At 39.0% G+C, this 22,953-nt stretch overlaps 1 protein-coding gene across 2 annotated transcripts in view; it reads left to right on the top strand.

Annotated features, from left to right (window-relative positions):
- Window positions 1–1,439: 1,439 nt before the first annotated feature.
- Window positions 1,440–22,953, top strand: part of CD226 (CD226 molecule) — a 50,635-nt gene continuing 29,121 nt past the window's right edge. Inside the window, exons 1-3 of one of the 2 annotated variants that reach the window (XR_005224372.2) lie at window positions 1,440–1,598; window positions 1,884–2,213; window positions 20,916–21,248. Coding sequence is in view for 1 of the 2 variants with exons in the window: in XM_027822385.3 (XP_027678186.1) it covers window positions 1,553–1,598; window positions 1,884–2,213; window positions 20,916–21,248 (709 nt within the window). In the remaining variant the exon portion in view is untranslated. The remainder of the gene's footprint in view (window positions 1,599–1,883; window positions 2,214–20,915; window positions 21,249–22,953) is intronic. The other variant, XM_027822385.3, reaches the window with a different exon arrangement.

Here is a 22,953-nt window from a genome sequence, read left to right as displayed (position 1 = left end):
TTTGAATCTGGAGTGGTGAAGCTTCCTGAATCTGGTCATCCAAGAATCCCTCAACCTCTCTGATGCTCTGTGATATCTGAACTGGTCTTCCAGACCACAAATCTTTTCTTCCAGCACAGTTACCAGCTTGTACTTCATACTGAAGAAATCCCTTGTGGCTTCCAGTAGGAAACAAAATATGGCACATGTATTGTTTATCACAACTAAGGTTCTATTGCTGGACATCACAGCATTAAGTGTAGAGCTATACCTAGAACAAAAACTCCTGTTTGCTATTCCTGTTCACTTGGTCATGAGTTTACCTGGCAAATGACTTTCACTCTTCACTCCAACCCTTCACTAACAAGGAGCAAATAACTTCTCTCCAAGTTCATCTACCTCCAAGTACAGCATCCACAGTTATGCACTCTAAAACTCCCATTGCCACTCCTGTTTGCTGTTATGGTCGAGATTTTGTGTCAAGCTGGATCTAAATTAAACTTTGGCCTAAGAAGGAAAAATGTGTAATGCCAGTAGAACGAGTCCCAACTCAGATTCCCAATTCTAAATAGGTTCTTATATCACACCCCTCACTATGGTATCTGAATGTGAGGAGGCCACTTGCTAGCCTATAGCCCATAGTATTAAAATCAAGTCCCAATCCTTAAACAAGATGCAGAATGAGCATTTCAAATAATCAGGTGTTGCCCTTTCTCTGTTCTGCCATATATTTTTGAGTAGAAAACAAGTGAAACCACTGGGATTCAAGAGCTATCTATAGATCAGTTCTGTGACAGTCACAGGACCACTTATACTCAAGGGTAGTCTGTGGCATTGCTTTCCAGTTTAAACTACTGTAGAATGAAACCATGGAAATTCAGTTTTCTTTGGATACAAGAGGAATTTTATTAGCCTGCACAGATGAAAACTAAGGATCCCTATATCAGTGGCTCTCAACCAGGGGCATGTGAACCCCTGGAAGTACACAGAGGTCTTCTAAGGGGGTACATCAACTTATCTAGCTATTTCCCTAGTTTTACCAGCAGGCTACTGTCATGTAAGTACAATATTTATATTTCAATTGATTTATTTTATAACATGGTAAAAATGAGCAAGTCAGCAATATTTCAGTATAGTGTGCTGTGGAACTTTTGTGTATTTATGTCTGGTTTTGTAAGCAAGTAATTTTTAAGTGAGGTGAAACTTGGAGGTTTTTACGCAAGAAAATCAGACTCCTGAAAGGGATAGAGTAATCGGGAAAGGTTGGGAGCCACTGCTCTAGATCACCCAGACATCATCATCCACATTTTTAAAGTTCTCTTGGGATTGAGAAGCTTTTGTTGCAGTGAATTTTGACAGACATTTAGTGCATCTGATGGGAATAGCTGAACTATACGGTGAACCTGATTGCCTATAGATGGGGCTATTGTTTATGTGAAAGTAAAAGCACATTGTTTCTTTCTAGTGTCTCATTTCAAAAGTAAAGACTTCAGTGATAACAGTCGATTAGGAAATAGCATATTGTGAAGGGAGTCTGAATATCACATAGTAATCTACTCTAGTGTTCTCAGAGATGGACTATCTTGCCTGCCTTATTGTTGTTCTCCAGTTATATGAAAGTAAGATTGCTTTCTTTTTCGTTGTTAATATATGTTCTTTTTCTCTTGAATGACAGATATAATCAGAATTCATCAGTATTTATGTGTGGCTTAAATAGTTTTTCTGAATGCCTTAAAAGTTAACGGTTATAAGTAATAACACCCATAAGGATTTTGCTGGGCCTGTTTTTGTGCTGCCAGGCTTTTTAACATCTCAAATATTTTGCTTGATCTTAGGATGTTAGCTCGCTAGTTGTATTAAACTTTGAAACTACAATTAGTGCTAACGCTGTGTATGTGTTTCAGCCATGGGGGAAGGAAGATTTGTGGATGCAACTGTAAAACTCACCAATAATATGAGTCTGGAATGCATCTATCCAAAGACAGCTGGTATAACCCAGATGTCCTGGGTTAAGAGTATTGCAACTGGCAAAGAAACTATTGCTGTCTCCCACCCATTGTACGGTGTGCATATTGAAGACAAATATAAAGACAGAGTTCGCTTTATAAATGCTTCCTCAAGAGACAAGTCCCTAAATTTCATCAAGACCACTGAAGCAGACGTGGGCTTGTATTTATGCTCCATAACTTTCTCAGACGGAGTTTGGGAAAAGGTGGTACAGGTTATCCAATCAGGTAAGTGAAACCTTTGCTATTTTATAAATTGCTGGTAAATGCAAATATATACAAAGTTAGGAAAGATCTGGGCTCTCCTTTTGGTAACAGAATTTGGTGGACGATTCAGTTGCTGTGCTATGTGGAAATGGAGTAATTTGGAGATTGCTTGCTACCATTTCAGAAAATAATTACATTGCCAGGGATCCAAGTTAGGGGTGCTCAACATATATCACAAAGGAGAAGAGCTGAACGTTTGAGGGAAGACATCACAGCAGTGATACAAATTTATTTAATTGCCATGACAAGGGTTTAGCAATGACAGGGTTTTAGAGAATATTGCACATTGCAACATCAGTGAGCCATTTCCATTGGGAAATAATATCTCATGACATTGCAACCTCACTACATGTATGAAATTAGCCCTTGTCGCCACCATAGATTGTACTTTTTTGGGGTACATGCTTTTGGGTCCACACTACCTGGTCATCAGTCCTTCTGCCCCAGGATTAATTCCTTTATAAGCTCTTCAGAAACAGAATGACAGAGTAATTAGCCATTTAGGAATGAAGAGACAAAAGGGAGACTGTTAGGAAAGGGTAAAAAACAAACAAAAATCCCTCTCCCCAAATGGACATTGTTTAAAGCCGGGGAGAGGAGGAAGTCATAGCCATGTTAATGAAAGTCTGTACAGGAGAGGGAAGGGGCCCATGTGGCTTCACCTATCCCTGTAGTTGCTGACTGTTCTTATTGTTTGCTTTCTCTCCTTGCCCCTGTGGAGAGGAAAGCTGGAAGGTCCTTTCCTTCTTGCTGTCCACTGGAGGTGGGAGCAGCAAGGTAGTTGTTTGTTTGGCTCTTCTGTCAAGACTGCCAGCAGTGAGGATGCTTAGTGCCAGTTAATAACATCTATCTACTAGGAGCTGGATTACAAACATAAATTCATTTTGTGTAGGCTATTGAACAGCTTTCGGAAGATAATACATTTTGGTCACTACTCAACCTGGGCTACATTTGAACTGCTGACCAGTGAAAGTCTGTGTCCTGTTCCAGGCAGTTAGAGCTACTGTGGTAAAATTTGACTCTTCATATCTCCATTTTAAATTTTTTTTTTTTGGTATTTCCCTTTCAGGCAATGATGAGCTGAAAGGAGAATTTAGCCCCTAACAGTTGGAATCCAGTAGCTGCTAATGGGACACTTCCTTTTTAAATTCCATCTTCCTTTCCTGCACTCTGTCCTCTATCCTTCATTTATTTCAGTATCCTTATAAGTTTTAAGTTGCAGTTGGTAGTCAGAGTTAGCTGTATAAAAATGATATTTGGGGGATTCATATTATCCCACGGTGAATATTCTTTCACGTTAATCCCAGGTCAAATATGAGAGAAGACTTTTCTGACTTCCAGGCTCAGCCTGGGATCTAAAAGCCTGTATTCTCTCTACCTCTCGCCTTTCTTCCAGAATGAAGATGTTGCACTTGGGTTTAAGATGACACTTTTGTTGAGGTGGAATCCAGGAATTCCCTACCTATCTTAGCTCTGTCAATTGTAAAAACTTCTCTTTGTCAGCATAGTGACCAGATGTGGGGAATGAGAAGATGCTGTTTTTACACAGTTACTTTCCTGACTAAAACAACACTTTTAAAACTTGCTAATTCTGTTTCTTTCCCCCCTGCCCCAAAAGTTGTTTTAGCTAGAGCAGAAATTCTGGGATGGAAATGACTATACCTGTTATGTAGCCATCAATCAGTCTACCAGGTGAGGGGAGCATTTTTTCCCCTGAAACAATTATGAGGATTGTGTTAGCAGTCTGCCAACAGCAAGGAAGGCTTCATTAGCTGCACCTTGCACCTGTAACAGTCAGTCATTGATAAATCCAGGGTGGAGCTCCATACTTACCCTCGCCAATGGTTTCCTTCAGTGATATCCCTGAGTAGCGGCTTTTTTGTTCTATTTCTCTTGTTAGATTAGGGGTCTTTACTGATCTTCTAAAGAGACCAAAATGCAAAGTTAAAAGGTTCTGGAGGGAAAGACAATCCTTCTTTGCTTGAAGGATAAGAGGGAAGATTTCCTAAGGGCCATAGGGACCAAATGCTAATTTGAGCCTTTGAAAATCTTCCCTAAAGCCACAGAACTTTTAATATGGTTTATATCACTCAGCCTAGAGATTGTTTCTAAAGGCTAAACCAAACAATTAGGTCCCCTAAAAATAGTAAATATTTGCAGTTTTAAAAGTGATTTTAAATAATATCTGACTGGTACATTTGACTTTCCTAATCCTATTATTTTAATTAATTGAAACACAGGAGGTTTAAAGAGAATTGTAATAGAAACCAAAGAGCAGTGGAAGGAAAGTTTGTGGTCTCTACTCTTTCCTTTGGTGAAATGTCAATATGAAAATATCAGTGATGACACAAGCAAACACCTGAACATTTTTTTTTATTAACTTCTTGTGATACTATTTGCAGAGCTTAGGAAGTGGTTTTTACACGCCATCTATCCCAGTATTTCATTTAGCAAGTTGTGAGGCACAGATATGTAACCCTGACTCCAGCACATTGGCTAGCAGTGCCATTTACAGACAGACCAATGGGTCAGTGGCCTATATCTGTATTCAGTTCTTGCATCCCACACACACTGACCCACCACCTCTAACAAATAAAAAACCAAAACCAAACAGAGGTCTAGCTGAGACTTGTTGGACTTACACCCTGACAGACTAAAGACTACAAGAGTCAGAAGCTCTTCCTTGTAACTTTTTACCTGTCTCCAAGCACTGGTTCAGCTGGCACTGCCTAAAATAGCTACCATGCCCTAAAACCAGAACAAGCACGAGTGAGTCATGGAGAGTTTTCAGTTTGTGATGGTGTAGCATGGAATTAATGAATTTGGGAGATCCTGCACTTAAATAGCACAATGTTCAGGGCCTGAATTGGAAAGAAAATGGTGCTTTTGGTTAAGGGGGGACTTATTACAGTCAATAAGTACCTACATGGGAAACACACATTTGACAATGGGCTCTTCCATCTAGCAGAGGCGAGTATAATGGCTGGAAGTTAAAGTTAACCACTGGAACAACTTACCGAGGGTCATGACTGGATGATCACAGCCTTCTGGTCTTGGAAGCTATTAATGGGCTTCAGCTACTTGAGATGCAACGTACAAAACAAAGTGCAGATGTTCAAAACATGATCAGAGGTACCTTGGCTTGGTTCCCTCTCAGTGATATTCAAAAACACCCCGGGATAGTGCCAGATTGAAGCATAGGCAAAAATCTTGGTGTGCCTAAGAGACTGGCACGAGCCATGCGATGATGTCAAAATCTAAGTTTTCACTTCGGGGGAAAAGAAAAAGATTTCTAGGCCTTGAATTGCAAAGAGAAGTTTGAAAACTTGAAAAGATACAGTGCTGTCTGCCTGCAGACAGTGTTCAGCAGAGGGAGGACCAGCAGTTGTTAATCAGAGAGAAAGCCACCTGGCCTCAGGCTCATACTCCTGACCAGGTTAGGCCCTCATGACTCTGGGAAAGGGAAAAGGTGCATGGATAGTCAGTGAGGAGGCATGGTTGTCCTGTTGGGCTATGTGGGATCCACCCCTTGGTAGGGCTCAGATGTCCCACTAGCTTCCACTTCATAGCCATGAGAGTTCAAAGCTTACTTTAAAACAAAAAAAGTAAAGAACAACATGGCTGTCTCAAGGAAAAAGGGAAAAGGTTGGTGACCCTTTGTGACCAATCCCAATTTGAGCTCTGAGCAAGTCTACCCCTTCTTGACAGGGATTTCCCATAAAATCTAAAAAATTAAAAGTGGAAGAGACCTATAGGTCCTTCGCTCCATCACTCTGCCATTTCAGGATTGTGCCCAGATCTGTATTTTTGAGTGCTTTGGCCAGTCTAACTTAAAATTCCTCAAGAAACAAGGCTTCCACCTCATTCCTTTGGGAAATTAATCCACAGTGTAATATCTGCAAATGGCATCCCCTTCACATATATCAGCAAATTTTAAATCCCAGTTAAAATTGCAGCCATTGTCAGAGGTAACTATCTAAAAATGATATCATGAGGTTCAGTATGCTCAGTGTTAGGGATTTCCCCCCCCCACCATTTTAGCACTTTAAAAAAAATTCTTCAGATGTTCTCTTTAATCTGCCAAGAGAGAGAATAAATGTCACATAGAAATAACATTTTTTTTTTCATTTAGAAAAATTAAGCCTGGGAATAGGAACAATTGTGTGAATTATTTGCTTCCCTAAAGGTGTATGTAAACATCGGTCTAAATGGAATGAACTGCCTTACCACTGGATTCTATGCCTTATAACTTTATTCTACCACATGCATTAAACACTTAATTAAAAATAAGGCATTAAAAGATATCTAACACAGCAAGATCATAGCAGAACATTTTCTGTCAGTTATATCTAATTTTATAGATATAAATATATATAATCCTGGAGTCAATGAAGGCAGGATGATCTGGCAAATAGAGCACTGAACTATATAATTCAGGAGACCTGAGTTTTATTCCCAGCTCTGCCACTGACCAGCAGTATACGATCTTGAGCAAGTCACTTCCCCTCTTGCTTTTAGTTTCACATCGCTTTGTTAGTTTTTCTACTTTTAATACGGAGATAGTCACATTTGACTTTTTTTCTAAAATGCTTTGAGATTTATGGATGAAAAATGCTATATGAGAGCAAAGTATTATAGTTCCCTCTGTTTTGCTTCATGTCCTGCAGCATAAATTCCATTATCAAGTAACTCTGAGTACCTGTAAAAAGATAACTGTTATTGAGGCAGTATTCTTTTATTCACAAATCTGGCCAATATATCAGAAGGTTTCAGAGTAACAGCCGTGTTAGTCTGTATTCGCAAAAAGAAAAGGAGGACTTGTGGCACCTTAGAGACTAACCAATTTATTTGAGCATAAGCTTTCGTGAGCTACAGCTCACTTCATCGGAATGCATTCATCTGTAGCTCACGAAAACTTATGCCCAAATAAATTGGTTAGTCTCTAAGGTGCCACAAGTACTCCTTTTCTTATATCAGAAGGGTCACTTTAGTAGACATTTGAGGCTGTTTTTGAGTAACAATGACTTCATGAGTTAAGATTTTTGTTAAAATTTGTATTTTACTGACTTTTAATGGACATTACTTTTCCAAAAGGCTTGGTTTCTTTGTTCAGTTGGGTATTTTGAAGTTATTTTATACATTGTCTGCAGACATTATGAACCTCACTTCTTCTATTTGTTGGAATGACAGATCTGGGATTTTGCAATAAGCTCCATCTTTATGAAATACAGTGAACTGAATGAGATCTGAAGTTTTACCCCAAAAATATTTTAAATCCTTTTTTTCCCCTTTCAAAAGCTGTATTTTCTATCATTTTGTTAGGCATACTCTACATGCAAAGTTTCATCAGTTAAACTAAAGGTGTGATTTTTATACTAATTTTATTTAAACCACTATAACTTTTTCTGTGTGGGAACTCTTAGATCCATGTAAACATGGCTTATATCAGTTCAGCTTGCAGTGGTAAACTTACAGGCAGAAGCTAAACTATATAGCCAGTTTTAAACCAACGTAAGGGGTCCACAGAGTTTTGTTTTTTAACTAATTTATCTAAATCAGATTTTAAACTTGCACAACTTCTGTGCACAGATAAGCCCTAAGTGTCTTGGATCATTCTTAATAATAAATAAATATCCACAGTACTCCATTCAGACAATTCTCAGGCACTGTAGTGCATCACTTAATTTCCAGATTAGTTAGAATGGAAGAGAAGTGTTCTACAGAAACTGTAGACATATTTAAAATCACACATAGTCTAAGTTCTATTTGAAGATTGTGAACAACTGTTAGGCTAGTACTGAGCCAGCATTACACTAACAGTATTGGATATGGATCCTTTCCTTGCTGTTATCTCTACCATTGTTGGTGGAGCTGGTTAGGAATTTTTTGGAAAAAAAATTTCTGTTGGGAAATGCCGATTCATTGAAACTGAAACTTTTCATGGAAACTTATCAGTTCTCCCCCAAATTTTAAAAATTTCATCAGGAAGGTTGTTCAGATCCAGGATTGGGAGGTATGGGAATGGGGTGAGGAGGCCAGGAGAAAGAGAGACTCATCCTAGAATAGCCAGTAGTTAGTTAGCATTAGGACACTCACCTGGAATGTGATGGCAATACTGTTTTAGACTTGGTTTTGGTAAGTAGTGAGGACATTAAGAAAGAGCTAGTTGTAGAAAATAACCTTGAATCACCAATTGATATAGCTGTGAAAAAGGCAAGTGTGAGGTGCGGTCCATCCAGCAGAGAGAGGGGGAAGTAGTAATACCTTTGAACACGGCATCTGGAATACTGTGTATGGTTCTGGTCACCCATGTTCAAGAAAGAGGAATTCAAATGGGAACAGGTACAGAAAAAGGCTGTACCAGGATGATCAGGAGAATGGGGAGTCTGTCTTACAAGGGAAGACTAAAAGAGCTTGGCTTGTTTAGTTTAGCAAAACTAAGGCTGAGAAGGGGATATTATTGCTCTCTATAAATATATTGGGGAGGGAGGTAAAGGACAACCTAAAGAACAATTTTTGCACAACACTAAATGCATATACATTTGTTATGAGTACCTTTTAGGTTGGAAAATAGAAGGTTTCTAACCATGAGAGGAGCGAGGTTCTAGAATTACCTCCCAATAGTGTTAGTGGGGGCAAACAAGCTAGCTAGTTTTAAGATGGAGCTTGATAAATTTTATGAATGGGATGACATGATGGAGTTGCTTATCATAGCAGCGGGACTGGAATCGATGACCCAGGAAGTCCCATCCAGGTCTATGTGCCTATGGACGTGGGAGACTCTGGTTCAAGTCCCTGCTCTGCCAAATCTGGAATAAAAACACCTATGTGTGATATAGAATCCTCGTTTTTCTAGTCAGCCCTATCTTATACTCCATAGAGGCCTTGAGCTGGATTATCCTCTACCTTGCACCTTGGATAGTAGGTTAACATCCAAGCAAAGTGAGAACAAAGTCAGGGTAAATTGCTAACATTCTGATTTGGTAGCATTTTACATCCACTTTGCACTGGTATAAATGATAATGCAAGGTTCAAGGCAGGACCCCTAAGGTTTGTCATTGAGTAAATATGGCAACAAGTGGCTAATCTGTTGATTGTCCACATTCACTTTAGTTGTATTTGCTGAAATACTTAAGCACCAAATATAACTACAGGCATATTTAGTGTAAACACCAAATATGTTGTTTAAATATGTGAGTGAAGCATCTTTAAGTGGACGAAATAGTGAACATCTAGAATATTACTGTAGAGACCCTGATGGTACATTCTGTCTTTATTTGATTTGATTATACAGGGCATTTGAAAACTCTAGTGTTCACCAGGAAAACGTTTGCCAGCTCTGTGTTATTTTTGTGATAGTGTGTCTTGCTGTGGTCTGAGAGTACACCAAGCTGTTTAGAGAAGTTCTTTAAGGGCCCTTTTAGTATTATTCCTGTCTTGTGTGAACCGCAACCACTTCCTATTACCCCAAAAAAACCACAGAGAAAGCTCCATTAATATGCCACAAATTGAGCTGAATGTAGGGAGTTTGCCTGTCTCATATAGCTATGTTTCAGGCGTTCTTCCTGCAGCACACTCAGCACTGTACATGTTTGCACTCTGTTCATGTTTGGGAATTTTTCTTTAGGACCATAAAGGCTAGAACTGCCCCAACCACCCTAAATGGAAGCTTAGATTCTGCAGATGCTGCTGAATTTCACTGGGAGAATGCACTTTGACCCCTGCCAGGTCTACGACCGATTGCTGGATATTCTGAAGTCAGTAGATGAGTTGATAAGGGATATGAAGTTTGGTATATCTACACTTGTAAAATGTAACTCAAGAGGTCACAGAGTAATTTTTGCTATTACATAAATAATAATGATTAAAAACTAACAAAATCCTCATCCAAAAGACTTAATTAAGCTAAAGTTTAGATTGTAAACACCTATGAGTTCTGGAAGGAAAGAAAAATTTAGACCATTTAAATAAAAAAACAAAATAAAGACAAGAAATTCTAAGACAATGATAAACTGAAAAGAATCAACAAAATGAAGCATCTGAAAGTATGGAAAATAGACAGTTAAGATACCACAAACAACCATTTATATGTCATTATACTGTTGCCCACCCACCACTCAAAATGATGAGATAATCATGCCTACACACTGCATCTTCCACATGAAAGTATGAGGCACCTACTCCCATTCTCTCACCTGGAACGCCCCATACTCATGTTCACACCACAAAACTCCTACTTTGCATCTCCTACACAACTGCAGACTATCCTCTTATTCAACCCTTCTTGAGAAACGGCAACACCAACATCCTGTTTCGTGTGCTACACATACACACAAAGACCTGTCCGATGTCATACTGCTTTTCTCATACAGTTGTCATTGTGGAAACGTTACAGAGTCTGAATCCTGTATATCTAATTTACCCATCTACGTGTACTTAGGAGTTTTTTATGTTGTACTTATCAGTATGGTATCTAAAATAGCACAAGAGCCCAGAAAAAAAAATTCTTTCTCTCTAATCCTTCAGACAAAAGAACATGGATTTGTGCACTTGATTATTTATTTTAAGGGCATTTATTTTTGTGGGTGGAAGTTACTGAAACAGTAGGTTCTACCATCTGATCTGAATGACAGCTGGCTTGGGCTCAGCTTGATCATTCCTGATATCCTAGCACCAAAAGTGTTCTGTTCCCAGTGTTGTGTTATTCCTGGGGAGAACAAGGCATTCGCTGAGGTACTGCTTACTTAGGTTCCAGTGCAACAAGTCTTTTGTAGATTAGGACCAAGCCTTTTAAAATTCTTTTTTTGGAAGAGTCCCGGGAGCCTGTGTCATTTAGAAAGCACAGGTGCTCAATGCCTATGTCAGCCTTTGTTGCTAATGACATGAGCTGCTGTGAGGTGTACTCACTCCAGTTTTTTTGTCTTGATTGACTCTAAACTCAGGTTAGAGTGAGTTAGAGTAGTTCTGTCTGAAGATGATGGAAACAGGAATGACTGTGGAGACATTAGGAATGACTGTGGCACAGCCTTCTGGCTAAGAGAAGGTGAAAAAAGATTCACTTTTCATTGGCAGCCGGAGTTTCCTCAGTGGCCAGGCTCACTGCCGGTCCAGATAGCTTGCTTGCCTTTCGTCATGTGGTTTGGTCTTTACACAACAAATCTGATAAGACAGAACTCTATGGGCATAGTGGAGTTCAAGTAACAATATTTACTGAATATAAGCAGTGTGCAGGGCCTTTCTAACAGTATACACTGCTGCTCTAGTTCTCTGGTTGGGTTCTTGGGGTTTCTAAAACATAGAAAACATGGTTAGCACCACTAGAGTATTCAAGGTATTTGAAGGGATAGTAGTCTATTCCTATACACTACGCCTTTGTTATTAATCTATGTATATCCTATTACTTAAACAAAGTGGGCTTCTTAAAATCTGCAGTCGAGGGAAGAGTTTATAACTAAACTGTCAAGGCATACAAGGTTTAAAATGAAAACTAGTGGTAAAACCAGAGACATCCTTTTATGGTGTGTGTGCAGAGCAATGGTACATAGTGATAGAATTAAAGTTGCTTGGGGAACTTTCATTGCTTATTTCAAAATATTGTTTGTACGGAAAGTTTAACCAAGAATTCCCAGTTTCTTTTCTTGCATTTAGAGGGTAAAACAGAATCATTGCTCCTTTCCCCAAAGCACTCTTATTTTACACTTTGAACTGAAAATGGAATATTCTGTTTATGCACAGAGTTACTTTAAAATCTCATGATGTGAATTCTGTATGTCACCTGTTATGTCTTGGAAAAAGTTTATTTGAGTGCTCTCTCTGAAAGAGAGTAATGCAAACAGAAATAGTTTTTAATTTGTGACTAAATTTGTGCTTTAATCAATCAATGACGATAGATTGTTTGTCCCAGGGGGATACATTTCCTGATCAATGCTAAATATGAGAGGAAGTTTATTAATAGTGTTTCAATGCCAGATGTACCTATTAAGTATTATCACATTTTAAAGAGTGATATGCTCTGCTCTGTGATAGCAGAGAGAGAGCAATTGTTCTTAACTAGTGCAATTATACACTGACACTAAGCACTACCTTCTAGATTACTGTTCTTATGTTTGCTTAAAGCAGTACATGATATATATTCTTTTCCATGTCCTTATTCACCTTAAATAACATTTTTTCAGCTTATCTGTGCCTTACTATGGAATGAGGTTCATAGATTTGTAGTGAAAAATTATCAGCCACTTACAGTAGCTGGAAAGCAGAGATGATCCTGAGGGGCCTTCTCTCCTTATCTCTCTCTTAGATGTGAGCTCCCAAGGATCAAGGACAGTCTGTGTCTTCTACAGTGCCAAGCATGTTAACAATTAATAAAAAAGAAGGAAGCAGCTCAGACCAAGCGAGGCTGCCCTTCCTAGAGATCTGGTTGTTAAAGGCTTCCTTTTTGCTGCTTGTTTTCTGGGGATGGGGGGTGCTACAGACTGAAAGTACACCATTTCCCTTCAGTAAAGGAGGTGGGGGAAAAGAAACAGGTGGAATGAACCCATTTCTCCTCTTAAGAAGAGGCTCAGATTGTGAGGAATACTCTTTTTGTCCTCTTTTTGTAGGCAGGAGAAGTCTAGGGCTAAAATAAGCTGTGAGATCCATCACTCTTCTATTCCGATACTTTTGTCTACTTACAGACTTGCACTGATTTAATTAAACAAATTTCAGGTTAAACTAGTACAAAAGGCTATGTGGAGGGATTTAGTTGTGGAAGAATATGTCCTCCCCTGGCATGCTCAGGTAAAAGGGTTCATTCAAGGGGGAAAGGAATGGGAACATACATAGGAGGCAAGATATCCTATGATATGAGCAAAGTGTGCGAGACAGGTAATTTGAATGAGTCTTTCCAATGATGGAAAATATTTTTTGTAATGGCAACTGAAATAAAGTTTATTTATAATTTATATATATAAAATAATTTATTCCTCTTTGTGCAAGTGTATTGTTGTTGTTTTCTAGAAATCCTGAATACAGTAGTTTGCACAATTTTTTATTGTGCAGTGAGGGAGAGTCCTTTCATCTCCAGGCTTTTGGTTTTCATGTGCCGTTCAGAAATCATTGTGCTGGAGTCTTTACAGAAAATCTCCGTGGCACCCAAAGTGGGACATCTTTTTCTAATTATGATAACATTGCCAACTCTGATCCTTCTCTTGAAGAGAAGGATCAATGTCCCAGATACTTGTGCCCGGCTGGAGACAAAATGTCCTGCTATAAAGGATGAAAATAGGCAATCACTTTGGAAAATATATGGAAAAGCAATGTAGCTAGACACCTTGCAAATATGACAGTATCTTGGTAGATTCCTTAATTAGATCAGTTCTTAACTCTAGCTGTAATATTATTGGTGCATCTACACAGGAACATGGTAGAAATTATTTTCACATTTTTAAATGAAAATGTAAAGCGTAGCACAGGAGAATTTTGCATGATCATATAAATAGTATAGGGAAATTGCCATTAGGAAACTTGAAGGTTTTCAGCCCTGAAGTTCTCTCAGTCTCAAGGTAGACACGAAATGACAGTTGGAACTGGAGAAAGCAGTGGCAAGATTGCCTAGATGATAAAAGGTCATGTAGTTTCTTTATGTATTAGTTCCACTTTTTAAAACTGATTTATAAAAAACCCTCAATATTTATTCGTTAGGAGCTACAGCATATGGAAGATTGGTTGAAAGAAGGGATATTTGGAGGAAGAAAATGGGATGTTATTGTTACAGGTATTAGGATATAAGACCTCAGATAACCAGGCTCAATTAGCTTATTTAACAAAGTATTAGAAAGAACAACACAGAAAAGTTTGTTACTAATTTGAAGAACAGCCTTGCAGCAATCGTGGATTTTTTTCTGTTCTAAAGTGATTACAAAACTACTTTATTTTTAAACCATACTTGTTTATACTGTGTCTGCCGCTTTCTTCCCTTTTTTTTAGCTTTGATACAATTTATAACCAGAACTCAAGAAACAGAACCAATCATAATTTTCCTAATAAGCACATTTATTTTTAGTCAAATGTGGCATAATGTGTTAACATATACACTAGTCCTGCACCACTGCCAAGCACAGAATTAATGTCCCCTGCAGATTCCCCCCTGCCATCCAGGCCCTGAATAATCGATTCTGACGGGGAGGGGAAGGGAAACTTCAATTACACCTTTCACTGACCAGGGGCTGATGTGGCACCCGAAAAGAGGGCAGCTGACTCACGGGCTGGAGCAGCCAGCCACAGAGAGGGAAGGGGCAGAGGCTGCCTTCTTCACAATGCCACGCCCACAGGGCCAGGTGAGGAGGCATTGGATATGCGGGGGGAGCGGGGGAGAGACAGACAGACAGCATGGCACATGAGGCTGCTGAGTGGACAGTGTCACGCAGACCGGCCTAGTCGAGGGGACAGACTGGGGTGAGGGCACAGGAGCTAGTGGGGTGACAACATTGAGCCAGGGGCTGAATGTGAGGGGGGTTCAGGGCCACATGGGACTGGGTAGGGGGGTGCAGGGCCACGTGGGGGGTGGCTGAATGGGGACAGGGGCAGCTATGCCAGCTGAATGGGGAGTGGGTTGCAGGGACACATGGAGATGGGCAGATGTGCCTGACAATGGGAGAGGCTAGGCGTCAGTCAGGGTCTGCATGGGCAAGGCTCCCCAACTCTCCAAAAATCCCACCCCAGAAAAAACCTGTTCCATACTTCTCCCAGCCACACCCAACAACCCTCCAGGTTCACTCCTAGGCTCCTTCCCAGCAATTACTTCCCTCTCCCTTAGCTCCTCCATTACCTGTGACTCCCCCAAGCCTTTGCACTATTTCTGAAGGGTCTAGGAAATAGGTTTCTGTATTATAGTTTCAATGAATTATTACTCAAAATTTTGCATTGTTATGCTGAGTAAGGAATCTGTCTGTCAAAAAACATTTCCTGAATCTTTTTTATTGTCTGTGTTGTTACAGACATACTTGCTGACAGGTATTTGAAATAAATTAATAAAATACTATAATTGAAACTGGCGTGATTATATTTTGTTATTTTGACAAATACGCAGAATTTTATAATGTGTGCAGAATTTTTAATTTTTTGGCTCAGAAGTTCCCTAGGAGTAATACAAGACACTGGAAATTTTCCTTGCTTAGCATAACTGGAAAGCTTCATGGGAATCTGGTTCATAGGCTAGCAGTATGAAATGTGAAGGTTGTTCTAGGCATAGCACATTCTTAATTTTAAGGCTGCTGTCAAATTATATCTTTTTGAATATATCTATGTATATGACAAAAATTATTTATTTTACCAATTATTATTCCACAGCATTATACTGCTGCAACAGCAATTGAATTCACCTTGGCTTAAGCACATAATATCTGCACTATCCACCATTACCTCTGTAACACCCGGTAGCTTAGATTCAAAGCTGTTTTACCCCCTTTCCCTAAAGAATAAATGTGATTAATTAAATTTTGAGATAATTGAATATGGATATTATTACATAAGGCAGTGGTGGAGGGAAGTGGAAAGTGTGCAATGGTAACTTAAAATATTTCAAATTATGGAGCTGGGTAATAGGCTCCATAGAACAGACTGAGAAACATATTGTGCTGGGAAAATATACCGCATTTTATGACTAATCTGCAGAATGAACCCAGATAGGAGATGAGCAAAGTGTGAGGGGAACTATAAATTGGGACGCTGGACTTCCAGTACTTCAGTGGAGTCCACTGAAAGGAGCTTACCAGTTAATGTTCTTTAAATGTCCTAAATCCCCTTTCCACTGCTGTCTCTAAAGATGAGCCTTTCTTTTGGCTAGTGTGACAAATAAACAGTATAATTGGGAATTTAATAAGGGAAGAAGGAAATGGAGATGAAAAGTACAGTAAAAACCACTGGTGATATATAGGTTACTCTTATTTATCTATCTGGAACTAAGAAGCTTAGTATGAAACAACCTGCCTTATTTTTAATAAGGAGGAAACCTGTAACATCTGGAAAGAATCAAAATAAAATGAAGGATTGTACAGTGCAGATTCAGAATTGAAATATTTTGTTGGTAGCTCTGGATTAGATCAAAGTAAAACAAGAATCCATTAAAAGTATCCTCCTTATTCTTGGCAGAAAAGGGAGAGGGTGTTTGGAATGAAGGCTGTGTAATGGTTTATGCTAATCAAGTGGAACCTCGGAACCTGCTGAGGTTCCCCCATATCTATTTGTCTTTGAAAAAGTAAGTAGGAGCAAAAATAGCTGCAAAATTGTTGTTACCTACAGGGATATGAAAAATATGCAAAAGTAATTTGTGAAGGTGCCCCTGCTCCCTACCCATTGACAGTGTAAGCACCCTGATATTGACTGTTAGTGATGAACTCAGGTGGAGTGCTCCCCACAGCAACTGTGTGCACTCACGGCTTGACTTAGATTGCCTGTTGCTAGGCAGAAAGTGCGCCTGCCAAGCATCAGCCTGCATCACCCTGCCTGAGTGTATATGTATGAACATAGCAATAGTAATAATGAAGTTTTCATCATAGGATCTCAAAGCACTTTGCAAAGGCTAAGTGTCATTATCCTCATTCTGCAGAGAATTAAAATGAGACCAATCTGGGAACAGATTTCAGGGTACTAGAAGAGACTCAAGAGAGCTATCTATTGGATCCCATTGTTTCTCTAATCAGTTGTGAAATTTTCCAGCACCATGCAAAGCAAAATCTAAATGTATCCAAAAATAAACTGGTCAAAATAGACAAAGCAATGTGCAAAGCCACAAGAATACATATGTTATCATTATGCATTTTCTTTCAGTTCACTGAGCTATGTCTTGCTCATGTTGGCAGGATCGGTGTTTAAGGTTACTGTAATTGTCTTTCTGTATCAAAAATTTAAAAAAAGAGTTGTGTGAAGTTTATACAGTAAAGTTAAACTCAAGAACGAATATAAGGTTTACAAGACTGTAAATCATGAACTAGTGCAACTTGTGATAAGCAGTAATAAAGTCATATATACTGACTTTAAAAATGAATGAAAAACTAGCTGGGAGGGGGAAAGCTTGATGTCTGAACCATTTGCCAGTGAAGAAACCAAAATTAGGTGGGGTTGTCCAAAGAATGAGAAAAATACTAGAGCTGCGCAGGAAACAGTTCTCTCATCCTGCAAGCATTTTCAAAATTTTTAAAAACTTTCCCATGTCTGATCAGAACAAAAAGTAGGAATACTGAAAATTTTCAGAAGCTGAAAATCTGATTTTTTTTTTTTAGATCAGATCAAAAAAATTTTTGTTTAGATAATTTTGAACCATTTCATTTTGATTTTTAAAACTTTCTTAAACTATAAATTAACTTTTTCAATTCAAAACAAAAAGCCCTTTCAACCCTACACCTGGAACTTTTTGTTACAGGATGTTGAGAATAGATACTGGAATCCTTCATGCCAGCCAACTTCCTGTTGCAGAATTTGAGCTTAGCTGTTCGTCCTCTTAAACCCTAGCAATTAAATTACATTGGTTTATATCTATTTACATTTTCAAGGCTACCATAGCAAGAAAAATGGCTAGAGACTTTCAAGAGACAAACATAAAGATTTTCTTTCACATTTCTAGTAGCCTCAAACCATGGAGAAGGGTCCATGGCTGCAAGATATGAGGAGACTAGAAAATAGCTCTGACTGTGACTGAATTAGTTCCAGCATTAGCAGGGAAAAACTTATTCAGAGAGTCTAGCACACTCATCCCACACAAAGCAAGAAGTAAGTATATAGTGAGATGTGCTAAAAAAGAAAGTTGTTACATGGAGGAGGAGGAGGAAAGTACTGAGCTAATACCCGTGTCAAGATAAAGAGAGCTAATTAAATAAAACAAAAGCTCCAAATGTGCAGTATTTTTGATCCATGTATTGGGAGCGTTTAATTAGAAATATGTAGGCCTGATTCTCCACTACCGTGCACCTTCTGGGATCACCTATACACAGTATGTGTAAAATACTACCGTGTCAGAATGGCAGCGTTTTACACCCACTTTCACAGGTTTAAATGACTGCAGATAGGTTTTATTCTACAGTATGTTGCCCTATGTATAAATGCGAGAGAGAGAAAAGTAAAGATTATCATTTTAAAATAGATTGTGACTTCTTCCCTGTTGGTAATGCTTATGATGAAATGCTCAAACAGCTACATATTGGCAAGGAATTTCAGTGCTATCCTTATTTGTTTTGTTTTTTAAAAATATGTTTGGCTATTATTTTCATTTTCTTCCTACCCTAATATTTATTATATCAAAAATAACCACGTTAATGCAATATCAAGTCTGAAGTGCACAATATCAAGTATTTAAGTGCATACAAGTCTGAAAATTATAAGTCTAAGGTCCATAGCCACCTTAACTCTATTCTTCCTGTGTGTATATTGTAATAGGATCTCTTATTGTAAGACAGTATACTGCTGGTAACTGTTGCATATTATTGGGCCACTAATATAATATGAAGAAATAGCACTTTTCATAAAGTCATTGATGTAAAGACCAGAAAGGATCATCTAGTCTGACTAAGCATAGTGCAGGCCAGGAAGACTTCTCTGAATTAATTCTAAATTAATTTGAACCATATCATGTCTCTTAGAAAAACATCCAATCTTGTTGGTCTTGGCAAGTTGTTTCAAAGGTTAATTACCCTTCTTGTTAAAATTTTGCACCTTACAGGATGAATTTGTCAAGTTTCAGCTGCCAGCCATTGGATTTTGTTATACCTTTTCCCATTAGTGTTCTATTCATCACATTTCTATTCCCCATGAAGGTACTTGTATAAACTCTGAAAAAGTCACCCCCTGTATCTTCTTTTTGATAAGCTACATAAATTGAGCTTTTTGAGTTTTTGGCTATATGGCATATTTTCCAATTCTTTAATCATTCTTGTGCTTTTCTCTGAACCGTCTCCAGTTTTTCAACATCCTTGTTGAAGCGTGGACACCAGAACTGGAGACAGTAGTGGTTGCAACCATGTCAAATGTATAGGCAATATAACCGCTCTCCTCCTGCTTGATATTCCTATATTTGTGCATCCAAGGATCACATTAATCCTTTGACCATATCATTGAACTAGATGCTCCTGTTGAGCTGCATATTGACCATGACCCCCCCCTTCTCCCCCCCCCCCGGCTTTTCGGAATCACAGCTTCCCAGGATAGAGTCCCTCAGCCTGTAAGTTGGGCCTCCATTCTTTGTTCCTAGATTTATGTATTTGCATTAGGTCATAATAAAATGCATATTGTTTGCTTGTGCTCTGTGTATCAAGCAATTTAGATTGTTCTCTATCAATGACCTGTTCTCTTCATTATTTACCATGTACGGGGCATGCTTTGTATGAAATATTACAACCATATACGAATGATGAATCTGGTCGTTAGAGGGTGCTACTTTGAGGTACAGTGTAAATTGCCCATTTACAATAACATTATGAGACCTGTAAGTTAGCCAGTTTTTAATCTACTTAATGTGATTTTGTATTATTTTGTTTTACATCACTCTCCCGCATATGTATGTTAATGGTATCAAGCACATGCAGAAGCTTGAGAAACGCATCTTGAGACAAGTTTCTGAAGTGAACAAATGTTATATGGGATCCAATGCTTCAGTCCTTACCACCAGTGGAAATTGAGTGCACTGAGCACCTTGGACTGCTCCTTTTACACTAACTTGATTTCCAACCTCTTTCAGCACCAAATGTCTCCAAACAAGACAAAAATACCTATTGTCATTTAGGAGTTACATACATCCAAAAATCAATGTTAGAAACCAAACTGTTATTGAGTCCTCTGAATGCCGAGGTTGTTTAAAGTTGTTCTAAAGAAGAGGAACTTTTTTTCTTGCTTTGTTTATTTATAACCAGCTAACTATTTCACTCCAAAAACTACTTCTGGGCTAAGAAACTTCAGCGAGAGGGATTTTTAAAAAGAATTTCCTTTAAGAAATTTGTGCAACTGAGAAGTCAGTTTCTTGAGCTGATGGTAACTAAAATAATTCATTTGGGGAGTTACTGACCTTTCACAGGACAGTCAAATGTTTAGCTATCATGCAAGTTTTTCCTCAGTGGGCGGTCTGAGATTTTTTGAGGTGCTCTGGGGCTGTGGTTGGGAGAACTTCAGTTCATTAACTGGTACCTTATGTAATCTAACTGATGAATGTAGATTTGGAACTATATAGGGAGTTGAGTTTTTAGTACATGTGCTGAGAGGTCACAACAGGCAAGTTTTTGTTAATCTGGAAAATAAAAATTAATGTGACTGAAAAACAGACTTTTAGAAGGAAAGTGCCATCTGAATCTTAACTTGATTGTTACTATAATTTTGTTGTGGCCGGGGATTTATTCAACGATGTGAGTAAATGGGTAATGCATTAAAAATAAACTTGAAAATGTCTTCACATCCTGCATTAAGGAGGTGTTATAATATAGTGTGTGCACGTGTGTGTGTGTATATATATATATATATAATGTGTTACCTTTAAGTATTTTAAAATTACCAGAGGTCTTCAAACATCCTTCTGCTCTAAGCCAATTTAATTAGTATTAACATGTAGTATTAGCATATAGACAACAGTATTTCTTGGAATAGATTGTTGCTCTTAAATGTAACCTGTATCCATTATAAACACTTTTTTTGCTTTCCTTTTAACAGATTCTTTTGAAGTACCTGTGCTGCCAACCAACCACACGATTACTGAATCAGGGGGAAATGTGACACTTAGATGTCCTTACAGTGTTGGAAGTTTGGTGCAGCAGGTGATGTGGGAAAGGATTAAAGCAGATCGGATGGATACCATAGGCCTGTGTAACTTGTCAGAAGGGAAAACCTATGGTTCAGATTACCAGGAGCGTGCAATGATAGACTGTGCTACTCAGGAGAGAGACATTCTTGTCATTCAAAATGTTACAGCTTCTGACTCTGGAATTTACCGCTGTCGTTACGGTGGAAACAAAACCCATGTGATGAGCTTGACTGTCACTAGCAGTAAGTGAAGGGGCAGATGGTTTCACAGATGGGAACTCTTTGAACTACTTATGTTTCCCCCCTCATGCACAAATACTTGTAACCGCTAAGTGGGCTTCTCTGATGTTACATTCAAACTAGCAGTGTGTCATGAATAGCAGAACGTGGTGGTTACTGTGGCTTTCACAAGGCTGGGCTGACTTTGAACCTGGCTGGTTTCTCAGTGGTACTTTTACAGCTGTCTCAGGGAAACCAGTGACTGTGTGGGAGTGAGAGAGAAGGTGAGAGGGGTGGTTTGGAACAGGGGAGAGTAGTGGGAGAGAGCTGCATAAGGCAGGGAAGGGGCGTCTCCAGCTCCATTCAAGCTGCACCTTGGGAATTTTCCAGTGTTTATGCCCTGGGGCATGGGTGCTGGAACAGTTTTTATAGAGGGGGTACTGAGTGCCATTGAACCAAACTGTCAGCCCTGTATATGATGGAAACTACTTCAAGCCAAGGGGTGCAGCACCTAATTCCAGCACCTATGCCCTGGATTGCATTATGCTGGGTTCCAGAAGTGTGATGCACCCTGAGTTGTAAATATCTGGGAAGCTCAAGAGTGCAGTTTGTCTGGAGCTGCAGTATATCAAACATGGCTGCTACAATATGCATATTAGGTACTTGTTTCTTTATATATATTTGTTGTTTTGGATATGAATAGAGTATTCATCCCATCCGTATTGTAAACTTCTAATGTAATGCTTGTGAAACATGCCAAACTGACAGCTACACTTGCTGAAGTCCACTCATTATCCTTGGAATAGTCTAAGCATACACCAAAACAGTGCAAATTCCCCGACATTGCCCAGGTGAAAAGATAGCTTGGCCACCCCAGCTCAGTGGTGGGCAACCTGCAGTCTGTGGGTCACATGCAGCCCATCAGGGTAATCTGATTGCAGGCCACAAGACATTTTGCTGATGTTGACCATCTGCAGGCATGGCCCCCTGCAGCTCCCAGTGGCCATAGTGTGCCATTCCTGACCAACAGGAGCTTCAGGAAGCGGCGGGCTGTAGGGACGTGTTGCCCACCACTGCCCTAGCTTCTCTACTAATTGTGCTGATGATATAGGGGTATGGCCACCACCACACTAGTAAATAAGATGAAGACCACAAAAATAATTTCTTCTAGCCCATTGAAGAATTGTTGTGTGATAGCAACCAGGCCTGGCTTCTCACTGGCAATCTGATAGGAAATGCTCCATGTTCCATTATCAATGCACAGAGCCATCCAGCTGACAGTGTTTTGCATCACTAAAGGCTATGGATTGGGATCTCACTACCTTGTCTCAGAACTATATAATGTAGATACCACATGCAGAGAAAAAATTCAAAATAGGAATTTCTTTTTTTGGTTTTCTTTTAAGAACTAGTCGATTTTCATATAGCCTTTTTCATGCTTAGAAACCTATCCACTGAATTTACAGCGAGGAGAGAACACAGTGCAAAGTGTTAACTATGATGTACGTGAAATTAAAGACAGTACATGTGAGAATATGGAAACATTTTGCACTGATTGCTTGTAACAGTCTCCGTCTTCCTCACCGGAAATCTAACCATTGCGAAAAATTTGATATTTTCCTGTGTATATGTGAACTAACTCACATTTTATTGCATTTTCCTTTCATCCTGATACCGGAGAGCTCCTTTGATGGTCCATTCTAAATAATCCTGCTACAGTTTTGATTTC

Source organism: Chelonia mydas, chromosome 2 (assembly GCF_015237465.2).
Source record: "Chelonia mydas isolate rCheMyd1 chromosome 2, rCheMyd1.pri.v2, whole genome shotgun sequence".
In the NCBI taxonomy this organism is placed as follows: Eukaryota; Metazoa; Chordata; order Testudines; family Cheloniidae; genus Chelonia; species Chelonia mydas.
Note: the sequence above shows the minus strand (reverse complement) of the source record. Positions and strands in the feature narration are given on the sequence as shown.